The 21,205-nt window shown below is 50.7% G+C and overlaps 1 protein-coding gene across 6 annotated transcripts in view; it reads right to left on the bottom strand.

Moving 5' to 3' along the window:
* The window catches only part of FBLN2 (fibulin 2), an 84,183-nt gene that overhangs the window by 25,487 nt on the left and 37,491 nt on the right, over positions 1–21,205 (bottom strand). For all 6 annotated transcript variants that reach the window (XM_059390409.1, XM_059390408.1, XM_059390404.1 and 3 more), the window contains 3 exons: positions 3,369–3,480; positions 1,849–1,978; positions 963–1,143 (listed from right to left, as the gene is read on the bottom strand). In XM_059390409.1, the coding sequence (XP_059246392.1) occupies positions 963–1,143; positions 1,849–1,978; positions 3,369–3,480 (423 nt within the window). The remainder of the gene's footprint in view (positions 1–962; positions 1,144–1,848; positions 1,979–3,368; positions 3,481–21,205) is intronic.

Consider the following 21,205-nt stretch of genomic DNA (forward strand, 5'->3'; position numbering starts at 1 on the left):
CTGCACCGTCACCCAAGCTCCCGTGCACACAGTCAATGGTAGTGTGGGGGCAGGCCCTGGGCAGGGGCACAGAGGAAGAGGACACAGGTCCATGGAGCCCTCAAAGGGCTCATGGTGGTGAAGGGGAGGCCATCAAACAAACCCATCATTCATCAGTCATTTGCTAGTGACTTAAAGGGCCAAGCGCTGAAGATTCAGGGAGAACGACAGTGCTATCCCGGAAGGGGCTGATCAGGTGGGTGGGGCACAGTTTCTGAATGCATTCTCTGTACTGGTTCTGTCCTGTACCCTGAAGACACGGGATGGCCTAGCTGACAAGGATAGAGGGCAGATGGATGAAGGTAAATGAATAAGTGAAAGGTTTCTGCTGGCTGGGTGGGTGAATACATGAGCAGACAGATAAAGGACGGACGGATGGATGGATGGACAGACAGATGGACGGGCAGAAGGGTAAGTGGCTGGGTGAGTGGACGGGTGGATGAATGGGTGGCTGGATAGATACACGAACAGAAGGAAGGACGTGTGAATGGCCAGATGAGGGTACGGGAATAGACAGTGTAGCAGGATGAATGGGTGGAGAAATGAACCAGGGTAAGGAGGACGTGCCAGTGAGCAGGAAATAGGTAGAAGAGTGGCTGGAAGAGCACGAAATGGGTAGAAGAGTAAAAGAGGAAGATGTGTGGAGGTGCTGGTGGACATGGGAGGGCAGGGGAGTGAGGAGGGGAAGGGTGGCCGGAAGCTGGCGTTTTGGGGGGTGGAGCGGATCGTACGTACTTAGCTGGATGGGACCACCGTCTCAGAAGTAACAGGGCAGAGGCCACCATCGGAGGCCACAGAACTCCAGCCAGAGCAGAGCCTGGACTTCAGCCACAGGTGACAATAGACCCCAGGGTCCCCCAGAAAACAAGAGGACACCCAGCCTTAGCTGGAAGCCCCAACGGCTATCTCTGCCCCTCACTCACCTCTCCGTGGAATGGCTTCGGGCTCTGGGGGCCGGCGCACCTCGGGCACAATGAGGGGGTCTTCCCCTTCACAGCAGGAGAGCATGACGTGGTTGCAGGGGTAGCCCAGGTTGGGGTTAGACTCACATGAGTGGCCCTCGGCCCGCACACGGAGTCCTAGGCCACAGCAGTCACAGCATTGCTGGAGAGAGACACGCATCACTGCCCACAGCCCACCGGCCCCTCGGAGCCCATCCGCCTTTCCCATGGACTGTAAGCCCGAGGGACTCCCTCAGGGTCCCCAGGAGGCAGCCTGGGGCCGCAAGTGAACTCTCCAGAAGAAAGACCGCATTCCCCAGCCTCCCTAGAAGCGCAGTGCGGACCCTGGACTAAGTTCTAGCCAGAATGGTGGAAGGGGAGCACTGTCTGTCCTCAGGAGAAAGGCTCTTCTCAGCACCACAGTCAGGGCAGCGTTATTCACAGGAGGCAAGAGGCAGAAGCAACCCAACAGCCGTCAGAGGAACATGTCACAGCCACGCAATGGATGGTTACCTAGCCTTGAAAGAGAAAGAGCGCCTAACACACGCTACAACATGGTGACCTTGAGGATGTGAAGCAGAGTGAAATAAGTCGGATACAAAAAGAAGAAACAGAAAGAGAAAGCCCTGTGAGGACAGGACTTATCATGGGCTGTTCGTTTCTATATCCTTAATGCTGAACACGGCCCAGGACAGGCTGGTGTTTGACGAGTAGCTCCTGAGTGAGCTGGCCGCAATGAGAGCTGAGGACGGCTTCTCTCCAGATGAAGAGGCTCCCCCAAACCTCCTATGGAGGAGTCCCACAGGGAGCCGAACCCCAGCCTGCAAGGGCCTCAGGCCCAGGCTACAGATGCACAGGTCGGGCTTGCCTTGTACAAGGAGATGCCACACGTGTCATTGTCCTCAGCCCCACAGGCCTCGCCCTCCTTGGCCCCCATGACGCCAGCCATGCAGCTCTTCTCCTTCAAGTAGGACACACAGCAGTGCTTCTGGGCTGTCCTGCAACAGAGGGGTCCCTCAGCTCTGCCCAAGCACCGGACCCCATCCTCCTAGTGACCCTTCCAGGAGGAATGACCGGGCCCATTTCCCAGAGAATAAAATGAAGCTCAGAGAAGGCAGCCCCTGCCAGAGGTCCACAGCAAGCAAGGCCTGTGCTGGTGGCACTTCCCCCACCCCTACCAAAGAACGAGGGTTCTGTGTCTGAGGTCCATCAACAACACTCAGGCCTGGGGCCCAGGGGACTTCACACTGTCTATCCCTGACCAGTGTGGGAAGGGTCAGCATTCCAGGTCCCCACAGGGCTGAGAAGGATAGGCAGACTCAACCCCAGGAAGCACAGGGCAGCTCAGTCTGGAAGACAGCAGCCTCCAGGTCCCCCGGCCATAACGCCCCATATCTGTAGGGCTGCTCTGGGGAGCCAGCACACAAAGATGGGGGTCACTGGGAGGTGGAGTTTAGTCTCAATTGAGAAAGGACATGTCCCAGTGGGAGCTATTCAGTGACAGAAATGCCTATCTATGAAGTAGTGAGCTTCCCATCACAAGAGGAATACAAGCAGAAGTCAGGGCCCCTAAGCTCCAAATTCTTTGATAAGGCACGCTCTAACTCCTAAGTCGTCCCCAAACTGGTAGGATGACAAAAGGGAAGGGAAAAGGACAAGGTTAGAATTTAAATGTCTCTAAAAGAGGCACAGAGGGCTAGACATTGGGAAAACAGGGGCTCTGACTCTGGCCATGCTCCCAGGGAGCAGTGCGGCTTTGGGTGAATCACATCACCTCTCTGGACCTTGTCCTTATTGAGAAAAATAAGTAGGCTGGGAAAGAAGTCCTCCCTAGGAAAAAGGGAGAGGTGAATGGCTGAACAAGACGTTTTCCACACTTAGTGCCAAAGGGGCAAAGGTACAAATTATTCCTTTGCGGAGAACATTAGAGTCAGTAAAAACAATCCACACAGACAGCAGAGGACAGTGAGGGGCCAGACTTCTGGAGACCCCAGGATAGCAGAGTGGGGGAAAAAAAGAGGGCTGAAGGCTCCTGGTTCAAAGCTGAGGAAGAAAATCTCATGGGGTCTGAGCAGTACACAGTGAGTGAGGCCCCTCCCCACTCCCAGGTGGTACCAGTCCTTGAACACAGGCTCCAAAGCATACCATCTTAACCCCACTTGTCAGGCAGGCTACAAATGTGCGTGGCTGGTATATTCCCGCAGCCAGCCTTTAGGCTCTCTTTCCTGGGGTAAGCCTGGCCGGTGGGTTCACAGCAGCCACAACATGCACGTGGAGACACGTGGAGACTGCGCTCCCCTTGTACTGCCAGGGCCCACAGGCCAAAGCAAGTTGGAATCTGGAAAAGGTAAACGGGCAGCTCTGCCTGTTCCGGGGTGCCCACCTTACCTGCAGGCATCACCCTCCGCGCCACTCTCGGGGATTTCCAGGCACTCGTCATTGTCGATGGCCCACTGCTGTCCAGCGGCACAGCACGTCTCGATCAGATCCTTTGTGGACACTGGAGTGGAGGGGCAACACAGGCAAGGTCACCACTCTAGAGGAGGCACCTGGTTCCAAGATGTTCAGAGATGCTGCTGGTGCTGTCTGGACCCCCATTCCCAGGGAAGGTAACTCACTCTACCCCGGACCCCCTAAGGCTGCTGTGCTTGGTGGCCACTGGTAGTTCCCAAGGACAACGGGCTTCGGAGAGCTGCCTGCGAGGTTAAGTACCCCCCATGGGGGAGGAGGTTGGCAGAACTATGGCCAATCAGTGACTACTGACTACTACTGACAAAAACCCAGCCCTGCCTCAAAGGGGACAGTGTTGGGGGCCACTCACACTCCAGAGCTCCCAAAGGGATCGGAAGGGCATCAGCTAGCTCCTTCCCTGCCCCCTCCCCAGGCCGGTTCTCCAAATGAACAACTACATGCACAAAACCCTCAAATCAGGCTCTGTTGGGCTTTTTTTTTTTTCTTTTTAAGATTTTATTTATTTACTTTTGAGAGAGAGAGAGAGAGGGCACACGAGCAGGAAGTATGGGCACGGGGAGAAGGAGAAGACCCCCTGCTGAGCAGGGAGCCCAACACGGCTCCATCCCAGGACCCCAGAATCATGATCTTCAGCTGAAGGCAGCCGCCTAAATGACTGAGCCACCCAGCCGCCACTCAGGATCTGCTTCTAAGGAACCTGACCTAAGACACCAAGATAGGATAAGGCATAAGAAGAAATAGCAGCAGCGAGGGAAGATCAAAACTCATCTAGGAGGGCCGCCTGTTGGCCCAGTAGGCTGAGCATCCAACTCTTGATTTCAATCAGGTCATGATCTCAGGGTAGCGAGACCCAGCTGAGCAGGGAGTGTGCTCAAGATTCTCTCTCTTCAGGGCACCTGGGTGGCTCAGTGGGTTAAAGCCTCTGCCTTTGGCTAAGGTCATAGTCCCAGGGTCCTGGGAACGAGCCCCGCATCGGGCTCTCTGCTCAGCGGGGAGCCTGCTTCCTCCTCTCTCTCTCTCTCTGCCTGCCTCTCTGCCTACTTGTGATCTCTGTCTGTCAAATCAATAAATAAAATCTTAAAAAAAAAAAAAAAAAGGTTCTCTCTCTTCTTTTGCCCTCCCCCCACACTTACGCTTGCTCTCTAAAAAAAAAAAACAAAACAGCTCATCTAGGGAAGTTAGTGGAGAAAATATTTGTGTAGCTAGGAGAGCAGGAGGAGGCAGGGGTAGGGAAATGTCTTAAAACTGAAAGGCACAGGGGCATCTGGGTGGCTCAGTCCTTAAGCATCTGCCTTCAGCTCGGGTCATGATCCTGGGGTCCTGGGATTGAGTCCTGCATCAGGCTCCTTGCTCAGTGAGAAGCCTGCTTCTCCCTCTCCCTCTGCCTGCTGCTCTGCCTACTTGTGGTCTCTCTCTCTGTCAAATAAATAAATAAAATCTTTAAAAAAAATGGAAAAATCAGAAAGCGTGCCACATGCAGGCACAGGTAAGAACCCTCATGCCCGGGGGTAGAAGTGGTCCCTGGCACAGCGGGTCTGGAAGGAGATAAGGCACCGCAGACACAATTAAGTACACATATCATCCTGGACCCAGAGGTTCTACTCGTGGCTGTGCACTACAGGGAAGTCCTCAGCCAGACCCAAAATGTGACCACTACAAGGATGCGAGATGTTGGTGTCATTTGTGGAAGTGGGTGTTCATCAGTGGAGGAGTGGCTGGATAGAATTTAGGGATGTCCTCCATGGAGGACCCCACAGCTGTCAGGAATAACAGATTAGATGTACCCACAAAATATGGAGTGGTACAAAAAAAAGCACTGGGGTGGGGGGAAGGAAGAAACCAAGTGAGATCTGTTACACAAATGAAAAATACTGAGAACAAAATTAAAATACACATTTTGCACATTAATTAAAAACACACACACGTGCAAATTAAACAGAGGGGACCAGTTGCCTCTGGTGGGGCAGAAGTCAGCAATGGGGAAAAGGGATAAAAGGGAATAAATACATAAATAAAACAAGGGAGAGTCTTAAAGAGACAATAATGTGTGAGGTGCCAGAAGATAAGTATAAATAATGCAACCATTTGCTTCTGAGGTCTAAAAATAAATGACATGCCAAGATAAAGCACATCTAAGCCAAAAGATACATTAAAAAGGTGCTCACATCACTAATGATGAGGCAAATGCAAATTAAAACCATAATGAGATATCACCTACACCTGTCAGAATGGCCACTATTAAAAAAAAAAAAAAAACAAGAAACAACAAGTTTTGGTAAGGATGTGGCAAAAAGGAAACCCTTGGGCATGCTGGTGGGAATGTAAACTGATACAGTCAGATTACAGGTATGCAGATTCCTCTAAAAATTAAAAATAGAAATACCCCATGATCCAGTAATCCCACTACTGGGTATTTACCCAAAGGAAACAAGACACTAATTTGAAAGATAACTGCACCCCTCTGTTGTTGCAACATTATTTATAACATCCAACATATAGGGAAGCATCCAAAATGTACATCTGTGGATGAATGGATAAAGAAGATGTGGTACAGATAGACAATGGAATATGACTCAGCCCTAAAAAAGAATGAGATCTTGCCATCTGCAACAACATGGGTGGAGCTAGAGGGTATTATGCTAAATGGAATAAGCCAGACAGAGGAAAACAAATACCATATGATTTCATTTACATGGGGAAAGTAATAAACAAAGCAAATCCGCAAATAAAAAGAAAGAAAGAAAGAAAACAGAATCTTAAATACAGAGAGCAAACTGGTGGTTGCCAGAGGGGAGGTGGTGGGGGGATGGGTGAAATGATAAAGAGGATTACGAGATAGAAGCGCGTCCAGTTATGAAATAAATGGAGATGAAAAGTACAGCTTAGAGAATATAGTCAATAATGCTGTAATTAACATTATATGATGACTACATTCATTGTGATGAGCACTGAACAATGTACTGTATTGTTAAATTGATCTAGTACACCTGAAACTAATACATTGCATGCCATTATCCTTTTAAAATTTAAAATAAAATTTAAAATAAAAAATTTTAAACCAAAAAAGGTAAAGCTCATCTAGAATACCTATATCCGTGCTAGGGCAACAACAGGGGTGTAACGGAATAACTTTGAGCCTGAGCCCACATCTTAACGCTACCAGGGATAGCTATTTCCTTTCTCTGAAGTCTTAGTGTCCTCCTCTACTCTGAGGACCTTTAGCTGCAGAGGTGCTAAAGCCTAGAAAGAACTCTAAATATCCCTGAGCAGTACACGTCATCTAGCAAGGAACAAATGTGCCGGTGGATGTCAGCAGACTGCAAGGTTCCAGGAAAAGAGTGACAGCTTAGTAAGAATCGCCAGCTTCATCTGCAGAGTGGGCATTTCAAGTTATTAAACTTTTCTAGGTTTCAAGGCCCTTCTGTAGAAGAGGGGAAATAAGTTTCAGTAACAACCTGAGATCTGTACCAGGAGGAATGAAAAGAATGATCTACCAGAAACAAATAGCAAATGTCACGCTCAGCGATGAAACACTAGACACCTGTCCCACCGAAGTCAGAAATGTAATAAAAATGACTACAGACACAAATAAATACTGAGAGGGCATTACTACACCAATGTGAGGGGATTGCTACACTAATGTGAGGGGATACCATCGCATAGAGTTTCCTTTTTGTTGTTGTTGCTTGTGGTGAGAACGTGCTAAGATCTAGTCTCACAGCAACTTTCAAGTACACAATACAGTATTGGTAACTAGTCACCGTCCTGTGCCATAGATCACCAGAATTTAGTCATCTTATAACTGGATGCAAGCTTGTACCCTTTGCCCAACATCTCTCCATCTTCCCAGAACTTCCCCCCAATTCCCTGGAAGCCCCCAAACAACTCCTGTTTCTTTGAGTTTGGCTCTTTTTTGATTCCACATGTAAGTGAGATCATACTGTGTATGTCTTTCTCTGGCTGACTAAGTTCACTTAGCATAATACCTGTTAGATCCATCCACGTTCTTGAAAAATGGCAAGATCTCCCTTTTTATGGATGAGTAATATTCCATTATGTATATACATATGTATGCATATATACATACACACACCTATATGTACATATACATACATACCTATGTGTACATATACATATATACATACATATACATATACACACATACATATATATACACATAAGTCTATGTGTGTGTATACATATATATACACACTCATCATAACTGTCTCTTTTTTCCTTGAATTATTGCATCTGCTAGTATCTCTAGGACAACACTAAACAGAGTGTCCACAAATAAAAAAGAAAACTTAATACAATAAAAGTGTAAAATCCCTATACGGCAAGAGACAGCATATCCAACCAGCCCCAGTTACTGTCATCACATCACTCATTTTTAAGACTCCTCATAGCATTTATTACTGTGTGAAATCTTGATTATTTATGAAATTACTTCTTAACCCACTTCTTTCTCTACAAAGACACTAGAGTCTCTGTGGCCACTAAAAGTGATGCCACTATTCTATGTTTAATCCTTTCTCATTACACTCTGGGCATGTGGGAGTCATGCCTCACTTGAATACTTCTGTGGATGGGGAGCTCACGCTACCTCAGCAGTTTGTCCTTTCTCTGCATAGTTCACACCTTTCTTGTACTGGACTGAACTCTTACTCCATAAGCCTTCTCCAAGACTGCCTTATTGAGTGAGATCAGGAGATTGCAGTGGATCCCTGGGTCTTAGCCAAGTGACTTGAGATAGGTGCCCTACTGAAATAACTGTAAGAGCAGAAATGAAGTACAGGCTAGTGCCAGCCTTGGGTCCAAGCACTTTCATCCTTACAGTTATGATGAGTGAGTACTCTTGTCTCCCCACTTCACAGATAAGGTGGTGAGTCAGAAGTCCCAAACCTCAGTTTCCCCTCTCCAGGCCTCAGCTTTCCCACATCCATGGCATGGATGACTTGATATAGCTGATCCTAAAGGCCCTGTCTGAGAATCTGACCAGCATCAGCCTGAGAGCGGGTTCTGCTTCCCTGTGGATTGAATGGTGTTCTCTTCCTGCCCCCTCCTTGATCAGAAGCCAGGTTTCAGCCTGCGTTTGGCAGACATCCCACCATTCTCCACTGGCCTTTCCCACTCTGGCTTCCCTCTGTTTCAGACAAAGGAACTCAAGAGGCCATGAACCCATATGCTGGGAGGGCCACCCACTTGGAACAGTAGGGACCAAGCCTGGCGCTGCTTGGTACTGTCCAAGATGTGGGAGGCAGGGCCAGGCAAAGCTGTATAAGATGTGTACCCCCGTCTCCTCATCCAGAAGACACACCTTCCTTCCCCATCCCAGTGCTGGAAGACTCAGCCCAAAGGCCCTCTCTTCCAGGTCTCCTTCCTTGATCAGCCCCTCTGAGGTCCCCAGCCTCTGTCTTTCTCTCTGGTTCTTTTTAAGTTCCCAAGCACCACCATTCAGATGTCCAGTCCCAGGATTCTTCCCTTCTCCATCTCCACCCTGGCCCTGGCTGATCTCATCCAGCGCCAAGCTCCAAGTACCTGCTCTACCTCGCACCCCCCACCCCACATACACACATTTGTCTCAGCTGTAGTTTCGTGCACACACACCACAGCTGGCTAAGGAACCACCAACAGTGCTCCCTAGTGCTCTCACTGCCAGAACTATTCAGCAACTGATTTCCCTCAAACCACCTCTTCCCAAGGTCTCCCCTGCATCAGTGAAGGGCCCCTGGCAACCTCAGAACCCTCCTGCACCCATTCCCCATTTCCCATCTCCCTCCGTCACTCAGCAGGCCATCTCCAAAGTGCATCCCAGTCCACCCACCGGGCCCTTCACTCCACCACCACCTCTTGGTCCAACATGGTCCCTGTTCCTTCAGGTGTCCTCTTCCAGGCCCTTGTCCAGAGGGCACCAGAATGAGTTCACACATAATAAATCAGACTGTGTCTCTCCTTGGCCTATAGGCCCCCAAGAGTTCCCCTTTCTTTACAAAGACCTGTTGACTGCTCCACTTCATCTCCTTTCTCTGATCCTCTTTGCCACACATTCTCTCCACTCCTTGAACTCCCTGGGCTCAATCCTGCCCCAGATCCTTTCCGTGGACTCTGCTTTCTGCCTGGAATCCTCTGCCTTTTTCCTGTGCCCTTTCCCACCAGCACTGTCAACATGGCTGGCCCTTCTCCTTCAGGGTTCTCACCTCCTCAGAGAGAAGCTCTCTGACTTCTGGATCTAAACTCACCTCTATGCCAACCCTCATCACACACCCTACTTCCCCGGCCTTCCCTGGTCCCAATCGGCTCAGGGAACCTGTGGTCCACAAACCCCTACCGGAAGGCCACTGCCCTCCAGGACAAAGCACCCCTCCCTGGTTGGACAGTCACAGCCCAGAGTCACGTCCAGTTCTGACCCTCAATCCTAGCCCTATATGCTTCTCTTTGCCACTCTGTCTCTGCATGCTGGTCCAGGTGGGGAATGCCTATCTCTGCGTTGTCCCACTCACCATCCCTAACCAGCCAATCCACGTGGGACTCCCTGCCTCTCCATCTGCAGGGCTCCCACTGGCACTCACCTCCAAACTGGGGGGACCAAAAGCCCCCACTTCTGGCTTCATTCACACCAGCACTTGATACAGGCTTCCACTGTGATGTCCCTGCTGTCAGGTGACATGCTTGTCTTAACCACCAGACTCAGAAGGTCTCAGGAATCAAGAATGTATCTGAGTCCTCTTAAGGCTCCCAAGGCCTGGGGCTGAATCAAGCAGCCCAGGCCCTCGGTGTAGACAAACTCACGAAAAGCTTACATCAACAACATGATGTTGGATGATTATTTTGATTTTCCAGATGTGTAAATAGAGTTTAAGATACACAGCCCAGTGCACAGACTTAGAAAATGCGGGAAAAGAATGAAAGTGTGGCCCATCCATCTGGCCCAGACCGCCTCTCCAGCAAGGGGGCCAGAGGGGAGCATGGGCTAAGGGGACACAGACATGTCACTCACCCTCTGAGCCTCCATTTCCTTGCTTGTAAAATGGGCAAACGACCTCTCTCTGCCACGCTTCACAAAGCGGGGCAGTGAGACAATTCAGTGCCTGGCCAACAACAGGCGCTTGGGAACCAGTACCTCCCTGGCCCTGGCACACATGTGTTTGTGGAATGCTCACCAGTGAATTAGTCAAGGAACAAAGGAACTGACCGGTAAATGGATGGACAAAACAATAACCCCCTGAGCGCAGGAAGCTGGTGGGGCTCTCGGCAATCCCTTCCCCGGCCTTTTCTGCTTGCCTCTGGGTTTCTGCGGACTTCCCCATTTCTGGCCACTTTGCCACCTGGCCAGAGCCCTGGGCCAGAGGGCGTGCAGTGTCCCTAGCCTGCTGATTATTTGCGAGTGAGGGCTGAAGGGGAGGGGCCTCTCCCGCTGTGACAGCTGCAGCCGTGACCCTCTCTCTGGCCTCTAGTGACATGGGACGGCCCCCATCACTCTGGCTTCCGAAGGCTCTGCCAGCCGTCTGCCTCACAGACTCTGGCAGGAAGCCGCCTCCGACATCCCTGAGCAACAGAGGGAGAACAGACCCACTCTGGGAAACCATTAACTTCGTCTGGGAAGGTGGACAATACCCAGAGCCAATGACACTGTGATCTCATTTTCAGGTACACGCCCAGGAGAAACAGGTGTCCGTGGTCTCCACCTGGACCCCCACAAACATAAGCCCCAAACTGCAGAAAACTCAAGGACGCCTCAACAAGGGAAAGGGTGGAATTGGGCCCTGGCAGGACCACATGATGTGCACAAATTCATTACAACCATACACAACAACACAGATGAATCACAGACAGGATCTTGGGCAGGGGGAGAAGCAAGTCACAGAAGAAGACCGCAGACTGCCTTTTAGAAGAAGTTCAAAAATGGGGAAAAGCAAAACAACTGTACAGCTCTAAAGAAAAGGAAGGAGCCCATGTGCATGGAAGTCAGGATGGTCAGAATGATGGAGCAGATGGGCAGGGCAGTCGGGCCACAGCCTCTGTCCCCACAGCTGGTACCTCCAACAGCGGCCCACTTTAAACACTCCTTAGTAGCAAAGAGGTTACCAGAGGCTGGAGGAGGACGGATGGGAAGTCAGCTTGGATGGGCACAGGATTTCAGTTCAGGAACATGAAAAAGTTCTGGAATGGGGCACCTGGGTGGCTCAGTCAGTTAAGCATCTACCTTTGGCTCAGGTCATGACCCCAGGGTCTTATGATCGAGCCCCGCATTGCATCAGTCTCCCTGCTCGGGGCAGGGGGAGGGGAGATCTGTTTCTCCCTCTCCCGCTGCTGCTCCCCCTGCTTGTGCTCTCTTCATCAAATAGATAAATAAAAGCTCAAAAATTAAGTTCTGGAGATGGATTAATATACTTGCACAATGTGAACATATCTCACTGACTTACAACTAGTTAACGTGGCCAATATCATGTTATGTGTATATCACTGCAATTTAAAAAACTAATAATAATGCATTGCATTGTAAAAAAAAAAAAAAATGTGACCCAGCACTTCTCCATCCAGAAATCTAATCTCGCCCACAGACATAAACAAGTTGGACAGTAATGTTTGCTACCCCTGAATTTGTGAGAGCAAAGGTGAGGAACAACCAAAATCTCATCAACAGGGCAGTGATTAAATAATTTGATGTATTTCTGTCCACTCTTATGTAGATGTTAAAAAGAATTATATGGTCTGATTTCTGAATGTACTATGAAGAATTGAGAACAGGGGCGCCTGGGTGGCTCGGTGAGGTAAGGGTCTGCCTTTGGCTCAGGTCATGATCCCAGGGTCCTGGGATCCAGCCCCACAGCAGGTTCCCAAGCAGGGATCCTGCTTCTCCCTCTGCCTGCCACTCCTCCTGCTTGTGCTCACTCTTTTGCTCCCTCTCTGACTAAATAAATAAATAAATAAATAAATAAATAAAATATTTTTTTAAAAAAAGTTATCCCTTTTCATTTTAAAGGGATACACGGACATACATGGACTATTTCTGGAAGGACAGCCAAGACCCTGGTAACAGTGGTTGGCTCAGGGCAGGACCTGACCGTGGGAGGGAGGAAGCCCACTAACATTTTACTGTTCGCCCCTTTTGTATTTTTTATGCGTTTCTTATCGTATGCAGGTATTGCCCATTCAAGACACATTCTGTTATAAAAAGATTCTGAGATTCTAGAGATTGTAGTCACCTTTGATCACAGAACAATGGGTGCCCTAAACAATCCAGCTCGGAGGTCACGACCCCTTCGGACAGTCCCCTCTCCCTGGACATCAAAGTCCTAAAGAATGTTGGCTTTGGAAATGCTGCGGAAAAACCTGGGCACCTGGCAGGAGGGTGATGAGTGGGCCATCTCCGCCAGCGCCCTGTTTGGTCAGGATGTTTGAGAGGCCTGAGCAAACAGCCCAGAACTGCAGCTCTCTGCTCCCAGCAGCCTGGCGTTCTTGGGGGCGGGGAGTGGGTACCTGCAGGCCCTGGGAGCACCTGGAGTCCTCTTACAGGGACTGTAAAGTGGACAAACAAGAAGAGTTCCCGAGCTTCATCTTCCTGAGCCAGGATCACAGGCACAATAGTCACAACCAACCTGGGCTGAGCCCACCCACCACGGCCCCCCAATTCAGCCCCTTCAAGATGCCTTTCTCCTCCCAACCCCAACCGGAAAGGGCAGTCCCGAGTCTCCGTTGCTCTTTCCAGCACCTCCCATCACCTGGTTTCCTCGTGGGGTGGTGTCTACTCCCTGCCCACCACTGCCCAATGGCAGTGGCACTGGGCTGCTCTTGTTGACGGGCTGGAGGCTGGGTCTCTGCCCTGGCCGAGCCCCCTGGGGACCCCAGCTTGCAGCCACTTCATCTCCCCTCCAGTTCCAGAAAGAGGGTCCCACATGCATCCCCATTTTACAGATGAGCAGGCAGCCACCCAGAGAGGAGGCCCCACTTGCCCCAGACCACAAGCCCAGCCAGGGGCAGCCGCACACTCCAGAGGACAAGCCCCTGAGCAGCGCACTGAAGCAAGCAAAGGAGAGGGTGAGGAGGAGGGAGGCAGGGGGGAGTTCAAGTTCCTCTGCAGCAGCTACTCCAGGGGAAGCAGGGCCCCCCCACTCCTAGGGCTCCTTTCCCATCCTCACCATGGGCACAAAAGCCCCTGCTTCCTGACAAAGCCAACAAGGCTGTGGCGGGAAAGATGGCTTTTGTAACACCTGGTGCTGGGTGAGCTGAATATGCATTTGAAAAAAAGACTGAATTTTGATTCCTATCCACACTGCCTAAAGAAACAGATCTAAATACGATCGAATGTGAAAGGTGAAACACATTAAAAGAGGAAAATAACTTCATGAATCTGGAGTAGACAAAAATTTCTGTAAAAGGACACAAAATACATAAAATTAAAGATCAAGAAATTACATTTCATTAAAATTAGGGATTTCTGTGCTCCTCACAAGAGAGCATTTGCAATGTACTCATCACATATCATCATTAAGAAAGTGGAAAGATGGGGTGCCTGGGTGGCTCTGTTGGTTAGGCTTCGGCTCTCGGTTTCAGCTCAGGTCATGATCTCAGGGTCGTGCGTTCGAGCTCTGAGTGGGCCTCTGTGCTCAGAGCAGTCTGCTTAAAGACTCTTTTCCCTTTCTTCCCCTGTCCCCCATCCCAACTTGCACGTGTTTTTTCTCTTTCTCTCTCTCTCTCTAAAATAAAAAGTTTGCCTGAGTGGCTCAGTTGGTTAAGCATCTGCCTCCAGGCTCAGGTCATGATCCCAGGGTCTTGGTATCGAAGTCCACATCAGGCTCCTTGATCAGCAGGGCATCGGCTTCTCTCTCCACCCTTTCCCCTGCTCACACTCTCTCTCTCTCTCACTGTCTCTCTCTCAAAAAAGAAATCTTTAAAAAAAATAAAAAATAAAATGTTTTAAAATGGGAAGAAAAGTTACACAATCAAACAAGATAATGTGTGATCCAACAAAAGACACACAGAATACATAAAGAACTCCTAGAACCAGTTAGACAAAGAAAGGCAATTTAAAAATGAGCAAATGACAATGGAATGTCCAACAGTAATACAAAAAATGTGCTCAACATCCTAAGTTAAGAGAAAATGCAAATTAAAATCAGAACAAGACACCATTACCTATCCACCAGATTGGCTAAAATGAAAAGGAACAACCACATCCAGTTGGCAAAGATGCGGGGCAACTGGAACACTCACTCACTGCTGTGGGGATGCAAACTGGTGGTATACTTTGGAAAAATGGCCATGTCACGTTCCACTCCCATGTATATACCCAACATGAATGCCTACATCATCCAAAAGACTCCATTAAGAACGTTCACAGCAACTGTCCTCATCACAGCCAAAAACTGAAAATAGCCCAAGTGTCCTCTCATGCTAGAATAGATTAATAAACCATGATTTATTCTGACAATGGAATAATACAGAGCAGTCTTTTTAAATGAACCACTGCAACAACTGTAGGCAACAACATGGGTGTCAAACATATTATCTTGAGCTAATGAAGTTAAATGCAAAATACCACATGGCTCCCATTTTACAACAAACAAACAAAAAACAAAACAAAACAAAAAAGCCCTCAAGCGTAGGCAAGAAGGTGGAAAAAGTCAGCATCGTGGTTTCCATGAGGGAGGGAGAGCAGAAATGGCTAAGAAGGGGCCCCAGGAAAACTCTGGAATGCTTGAAGTGTTTTAGATCTTGATCTCAGTGGAGCTGCCTTTAGATCTTGATCTCAGTGGAGCTGCCTAGGCGTCTTCATATGTGAAAATCCACTGAGCTGTTCTATTAAGATCCGTGTGATTCACATCAATTACACTCCATAAAGAGTATAATAAATAAAAATACAAAAATAAGAAGTTGTCAGGGGAGTACTGTTAGACTAATCAAGATTTAAATGGCATCTACAGCATACGTCAGCACAAGGTTTTAGAGAGAAAAAAACTCAGGCAATGTAACAACACAGATAAGCTAGATAACATCTAACCGGCCTTGATTAGAGGGGACTTGACAAAAGGAGCTCTGCAATGCACTCTGGGGGCAGGTGGGGAAATAAATAGGACTATGGTCTGAGAATCAGATGGCATTAGGGATTACTAACTGTATTAAGTGCAGGGTCCCAGTATGTACTAATATGAGAGAAGGCCTTTATTTTTTAGAGTTGTACCATATATATAGTGTCACGATTGAAAGGTCTCCATCACACACACATGCGTGTGCACGCACACTCACACCGCATCTCGAATGAGAAAGAAAAGCAAGACCTGAACAGTCATGGGCCTGAAACTTCTTCCCTGAGCCCCTGCCCCTTACAGCAGCCCCACCAAGGGTCCATCCCGGCTGCCCGGAGTGTGCTGGGTTCCGGTGGAATCCTGGGGTGTGGGGGTGTTGTGGTTGGTGGAGCCACAGGTATGGGGACTCTCTGGTGGGCTTAGTCAACACAGAGGGGCTATGAGGCCCCATGCACGTGGCTGCAGCATCATCTTTGGGAAGCTCTGTGGGGGTGGTAGGTGAGCAGCAGGATGACCCGTGCAAAGGAGGGCCCTACCGTCCCCAGTTTCCCAGGGAGCCAGGAGTAGGATGGGGGGTATACCTGTCCTCTGCATTTTAACTAGACTTTTCCACTTAGAATTTTCCAGCTGATGACAAGTTGACTCCATGGAAAAAAGGAGAAAAGTAGAACAGGCTGCCCTGATCAAGAACAGCACAAAAACTCTTGACAAGCTCAGTTCTGTTCAGAGAGAGTGTGTGGAACTGGCCTCACTTTTAGAGGAAACCACCCTAGGGAGAGTCACCAGACACACAGAAACCAGACGCAAACTCTGAAAAACTGAACGGGACCATCCCCCTGTCTGAGATAATAACCTTCCCAGAAAAAGGACAGGACAAAGATCCAAACGCTGGAACCCAAGAGTGGACAGCTCACATTCTAAGAATGAACCAGTCCCTGAAGATCACTCCAGAGTTAGATCATGGCCTACAGCTTTCTAAAACAGGGCCCGTGACCAAGAGCGGATGCCCATGAGGGCCCCTCACCCACAGGTGACCTTCATCTAAAAGGAGGGTTGTCCCTCCCTCCACTCAGGCTCACCCCAGGCTACTGGCCACGTCCACCGCCAGCTGAAGCTCACGATGGCACCCAATCCCTGAGCAAGACTCCTCCCTCCCTGTGCTCTGGGAGGGGGCCTCTCCCAGCCCCCAAGCCCAGTGCGGTCTTCCAGTATCACTCAAATCTCAAACCAAAGGCACCGACTATCAGAACTTCATCAAGACACTTTGGGACATGCTCTGTTCTGCCTCAAAAGAACTGTGAATTGTATCTCCCTCATTATGAGTTGAAGAAACTTGCTGCCACCTACAAGACTGTACTTTTTGCTCAAAAAGGTTTGATGGAATTCTGGTTCTAAGGAAAACATTTTGTTTTATACATGATTCTTATCAGTGACTTCATTCTACTTCCCTGGTCTTTCTGGATAGTTCAATTTAATTACCAGTAATTATCGTACATATGTAGTTTAGTAAGAGAAGATGTTTAACTATAAGGCAGTTTTAGTTTCCCCAGGCCAGTTTTTTTCTATAAGAGAAATGTAAACATTTATTTTTCACCTTAATAAAGAGGGATTGGTTAAAGAATTACAGAAATTAGGGGCACCTGGGTGGCTCAGTGGGTTAAGCCACGCCTTCGGCTCAGGTCATGATCTCAGGGTCATGGGATCGAGTCCCGCATCGGGCTCTCTGCCCAGCAGGGAACCTGCTTCCCCCTCTCTCTCTCTGCCTGCCTCTCCATCTACTTGTGATCTCTCTCTGTCAAATAAATAATAAAAAAGAATTATAGAAATTAAAACATCACATAAAAATTGGATTTTTTTTTTCCTCCTCCTCTTTGAGGCAAACAGAAACAGGGCACCAGCAAGGTTTTCTGCAAAGCCCCAGGTGGTGACGCTGACACAGAGGTCCAGCCTAGGGAAGAGACAGGGAGTACCCAGGGATGGGTCACCAGACGAGGGGGAGGGGCCAGGAATCTGGGACCACAGGCTCTCAGTTTTCCCAAGGGGGATACCACAGGACCAGGCTGGGGTCCTTCCAGAGCCAAATTCCCAGTGACTTCACCCAGCAACTTTGCATTTCTCTTAAGTGACGTGGGACTGCAGCCCCATCAGATCCCAACCCCACATAGACCTTTACCACATTTCTCCCCAACCCCCAAGTAGCTTGGTCCTTGGTCCCCTGCAGCCTGCACCATAACTCAATATTCAGTGGACAATGAGCACATCCCGGGGGCCCAGGAGAGGTGAGCTGACACCGCCATTCTGTACCAGCCAGAAAACCCCACCAGAACCCTGCTGTCCTTCCACTGGGAGAGCAATCTCATGCAAGTCCCTTGGCCCATCTGGTCCCACATCCAGGCTTTAGGGGTCATGTGATGACAAACAGGGAATCATGAGGCCTTCCTTGGGCACCTCCCCACCCACCCACCTACTGCCCACCTGCTGCCCACCTGCTGAGCAGGGCAAACTCAATGGGGGAAGAAACAGAAACCCAGCAGACCTCTAATCAGGTTTCCACCTCTGGCCCAGACCTCTGTCTGGCATGCCAGATGCTCATGGTCACTGTCAAGGCTGTGTCTCTACCTGAGTATCAGCCACCGGCTCCAAACCCTCCAGAAAAAGACCATGAGTAGCCCTGGCCTACAGACTTGGGGGCACCCCCTCAGGAAGCACAGCCCCAAACCAAACCTGGGAGGTGAGGCATCCTGGAGAGATCCTAATCCCTCCCCAGCCACAGTCTACGTGGCCATCATCCACAAAACCTGCTCCTGTCCCCATCTGTCCCACACCTGCGTCCCACTGCTCTCTGCTGGCAGAAGCTGAGCGGAAGGGGCAGCAGCACAGATCCCCAGGCAGGCGTGGCCACCTCGACCAAAGTCCACAGCACCGTGAACCCCAGCTCTTGCCAGGCTCCTCTCCAAGCCCAGGAGCAACACCTTCCATGGCTGCCAGCACAAGCGCCACACCAGTCTCTGCGGGTCCCCAGCCCCGCCCACACCTGTGCTTGTGGCCTCTTCACGACACACTCTTCAGTCACCCTTTGCAAGGACCATCTGTTCCCGGTGCTTTGACTCCACTGGGCTGGAGGTCAGGGCTGGGGGCCCATGTTCTGAGCTCACGGGGGTTTTGGCCAGCCCCTCACCCACCTCTGGGCCTCCGGGTCCCAGCTGGGTAATTAGGGGTGGTAAGGAGTAGGGAGACTGAACTGTGGCAGCGAACTGGCACTCCCTGCCTCCTTTACTGGTACTTCAGTGTATCTGAATGAGCTGCCAACATTTACAAATTGGGAGATTTCATAGAAAATTCCAGATCCCTGGCTTCTTTTAGAAAACCCGAAGTTATAGGCCACACTGGGCCTCCCTGCCCCAGGGCACCAATCAGAGCTGGGGAGCAGCTGCCCCCACATTCCATGCGCCTTCCTGGTCCCACGGTCTGCACAGCCCCTGTATGGCCCCGTCAGCCGGCGGCTCCTATCCTCCAGCTACCCCACTGCCAGCGTCTGACTTTGCTCCCCCATCCTGTGTGCTCCACAAGTCTGCTTGTGACAGCAGGTACACACACTCCAGGCTGGGGGGGAGTGTTCTGCTTCCTGGTTCCGAGCACGGGGCCCATTAGCACGTTGGGGCTGAGTGGGGCAGATGGCGGGGGGGGGGGGGTGCCAGTGAAACAAGACATCTTCTGTCACTCTCCACCCCCTTCCTACCCCCCTCTCAGGAGCCAGGGGCTCTCTGCGCCCAGGTGGGCAGTTCCCTGCAACCAGATTCCACTCTTCAGCCTCCTCCACCCTTCCCCCACATGTATCCCAGGGAACCCGAGATTCCAAAAACTCTGTGCCTGGGGCTGAGGGCACAGGCAGAGCTTGGGGCCTGCAGACCCCACCCTGGGTCCTTGGTGCCCCATGTGGATCTGTGACACCGGCAGTGCTGGAGTCCCTGACTGCTGGCCACAGGAGCTACACGCTCATGCCAGGCAACTGGGCAGACCCAGCGGGGTGGTCAGAGCAAAAGGCTGAGAGTCAGTGGTCGGCAAATGTCTGCTGGCTTCATCAGCACCCTCAGTGACCCTGGACAAGTCGCTTCACTTCCCTCTGCCTCAGTTACCTCCCTTGTAGTGACGAGGAGGGGGTGTCATGAGGCTCAACACACCAACACAGGTCAAGTGACCAGCACAGCAACTGCCTTATCATGACCGCTTCCGCCGCAGGCCAGTCCCGTGAGGGTGAAAGACGAGACCATGTGCAGACCCAGGAAGGGCGCCTCCTCCCCGTCTCTGGGATATCAGCCACCCGGTCAGGCTGTGCCCCTGAAGACAAGACCTTAGGATCAGGGCGTCTGCTGACTCAGCTGGCAGGTATTGGGAGAGAAGTGTGGAGTGGGGAAGGATGGGCCAGGGAGGACCCCTGTCCTGCCCATCTGGAGGCAGCTAAGAGTGACAGCCCGGGGTGGGGCACAGGAAGTGAATTCCCCCACCCAACCCAACTAGGCCTGGCCCCTCGGCTTTTTCACCAGCAGGGACAGCTCCTGGCCACAAAAAAGACACAATCTGTTCACTGAAGCACAAAGGCAAGTCTGCAGGCCCAGCCCCCAGGGTGCAGTGGCCCTCTGACATCAGGAAGACAGGAACTCAGTCCCAAGTGGCTGACCTTCCTAGTGCTGCTCCTCTCCGTAATCCTGCGGTGGTAAGGTCACTCTCCCATCTTACAGATATGGACACTGTGGCTCAGTGAGTCAACCGCCTGAGGTCACGCAGCCAACATAGAGGGGCAGGATTCACACCAAGGATTTTCCCTCTGAGGACTGAGCTGGCTTATTATCCTCAGTGCCACTGGCCCTGAGCCCATTTTCCCAGTATGTGGACCCAAGGAGGGCCCCGCAGAAGAACCTCAGCCCACATAATGCTAACCTTGGTCTACAGAGGCCTCCTCTGTAAGGCCCCAGATGCTGCGGGACAAAGGACACAGAGGACACAAACTCCTGGCCGGGCTTGGGGGAGGCACTGGCAGGCAGGCAAACTGACACTGCTCTCAGGAGAGCCCTGAGCACAGACCTCTCAGCTCCAGTTCGCTGAGGCACCAAGGATTCTGGAAGGCTCAGGGTACAGGAGGCCAAAGGGCTTGGTTAGTCCTCAGGCCAGTCTCATCTGCTGTCTCGGGCTCAGTGTATAAACAGGAGGCAGCCCAGAGCGCAAAGGCCATTGCCTTCCTGACAGAGACCCGAGGCCTAGAATCCACACCCAGGGCACCAGCTGTGAGCAAAACTTGCTGGGAGACAGACCCCAGCACCCAGTGCCCAACACCAGCCTTCTTCAAACTGAGAACAGAGCTATAGAAAAGAGCCCTCAGAAAGCCCATTTTACAGACAAGAAAACGGAGGCTCAAGCAATAGCGTGATTTGCCCAAGGTTACATAGCTAGCGAGGGGCAGAGCCAGTGCAAACCTTGGGAGCTCTGTACCAGGCCTACCAAAGGAGGCAAGCAAGAAATCCAGACATGCCTTAAGCATCAGCAGACCCGGGTTCAGACCACTTATTTGCTGCTGGGCCACGGACCAGGCCAGCATTTCAGCCACCCCCCAACCCCAGTGGGAAGGGACTCACTGTAAAGTCGTGTGGGGCCTAAGTGAAATGAGGTCCATGGAGCACCCAGCCCAGGACCAGAATTCTCCCAGTCCCAATTCTCCTCCCATCCTGT

The sequence above is a fragment of the Mustela nigripes genome, chromosome 2 (assembly GCF_022355385.1).
Source record: "Mustela nigripes isolate SB6536 chromosome 2, MUSNIG.SB6536, whole genome shotgun sequence".
NCBI lineage: Eukaryota > Metazoa > Chordata > Mammalia > Carnivora > Mustelidae > Mustela > Mustela nigripes.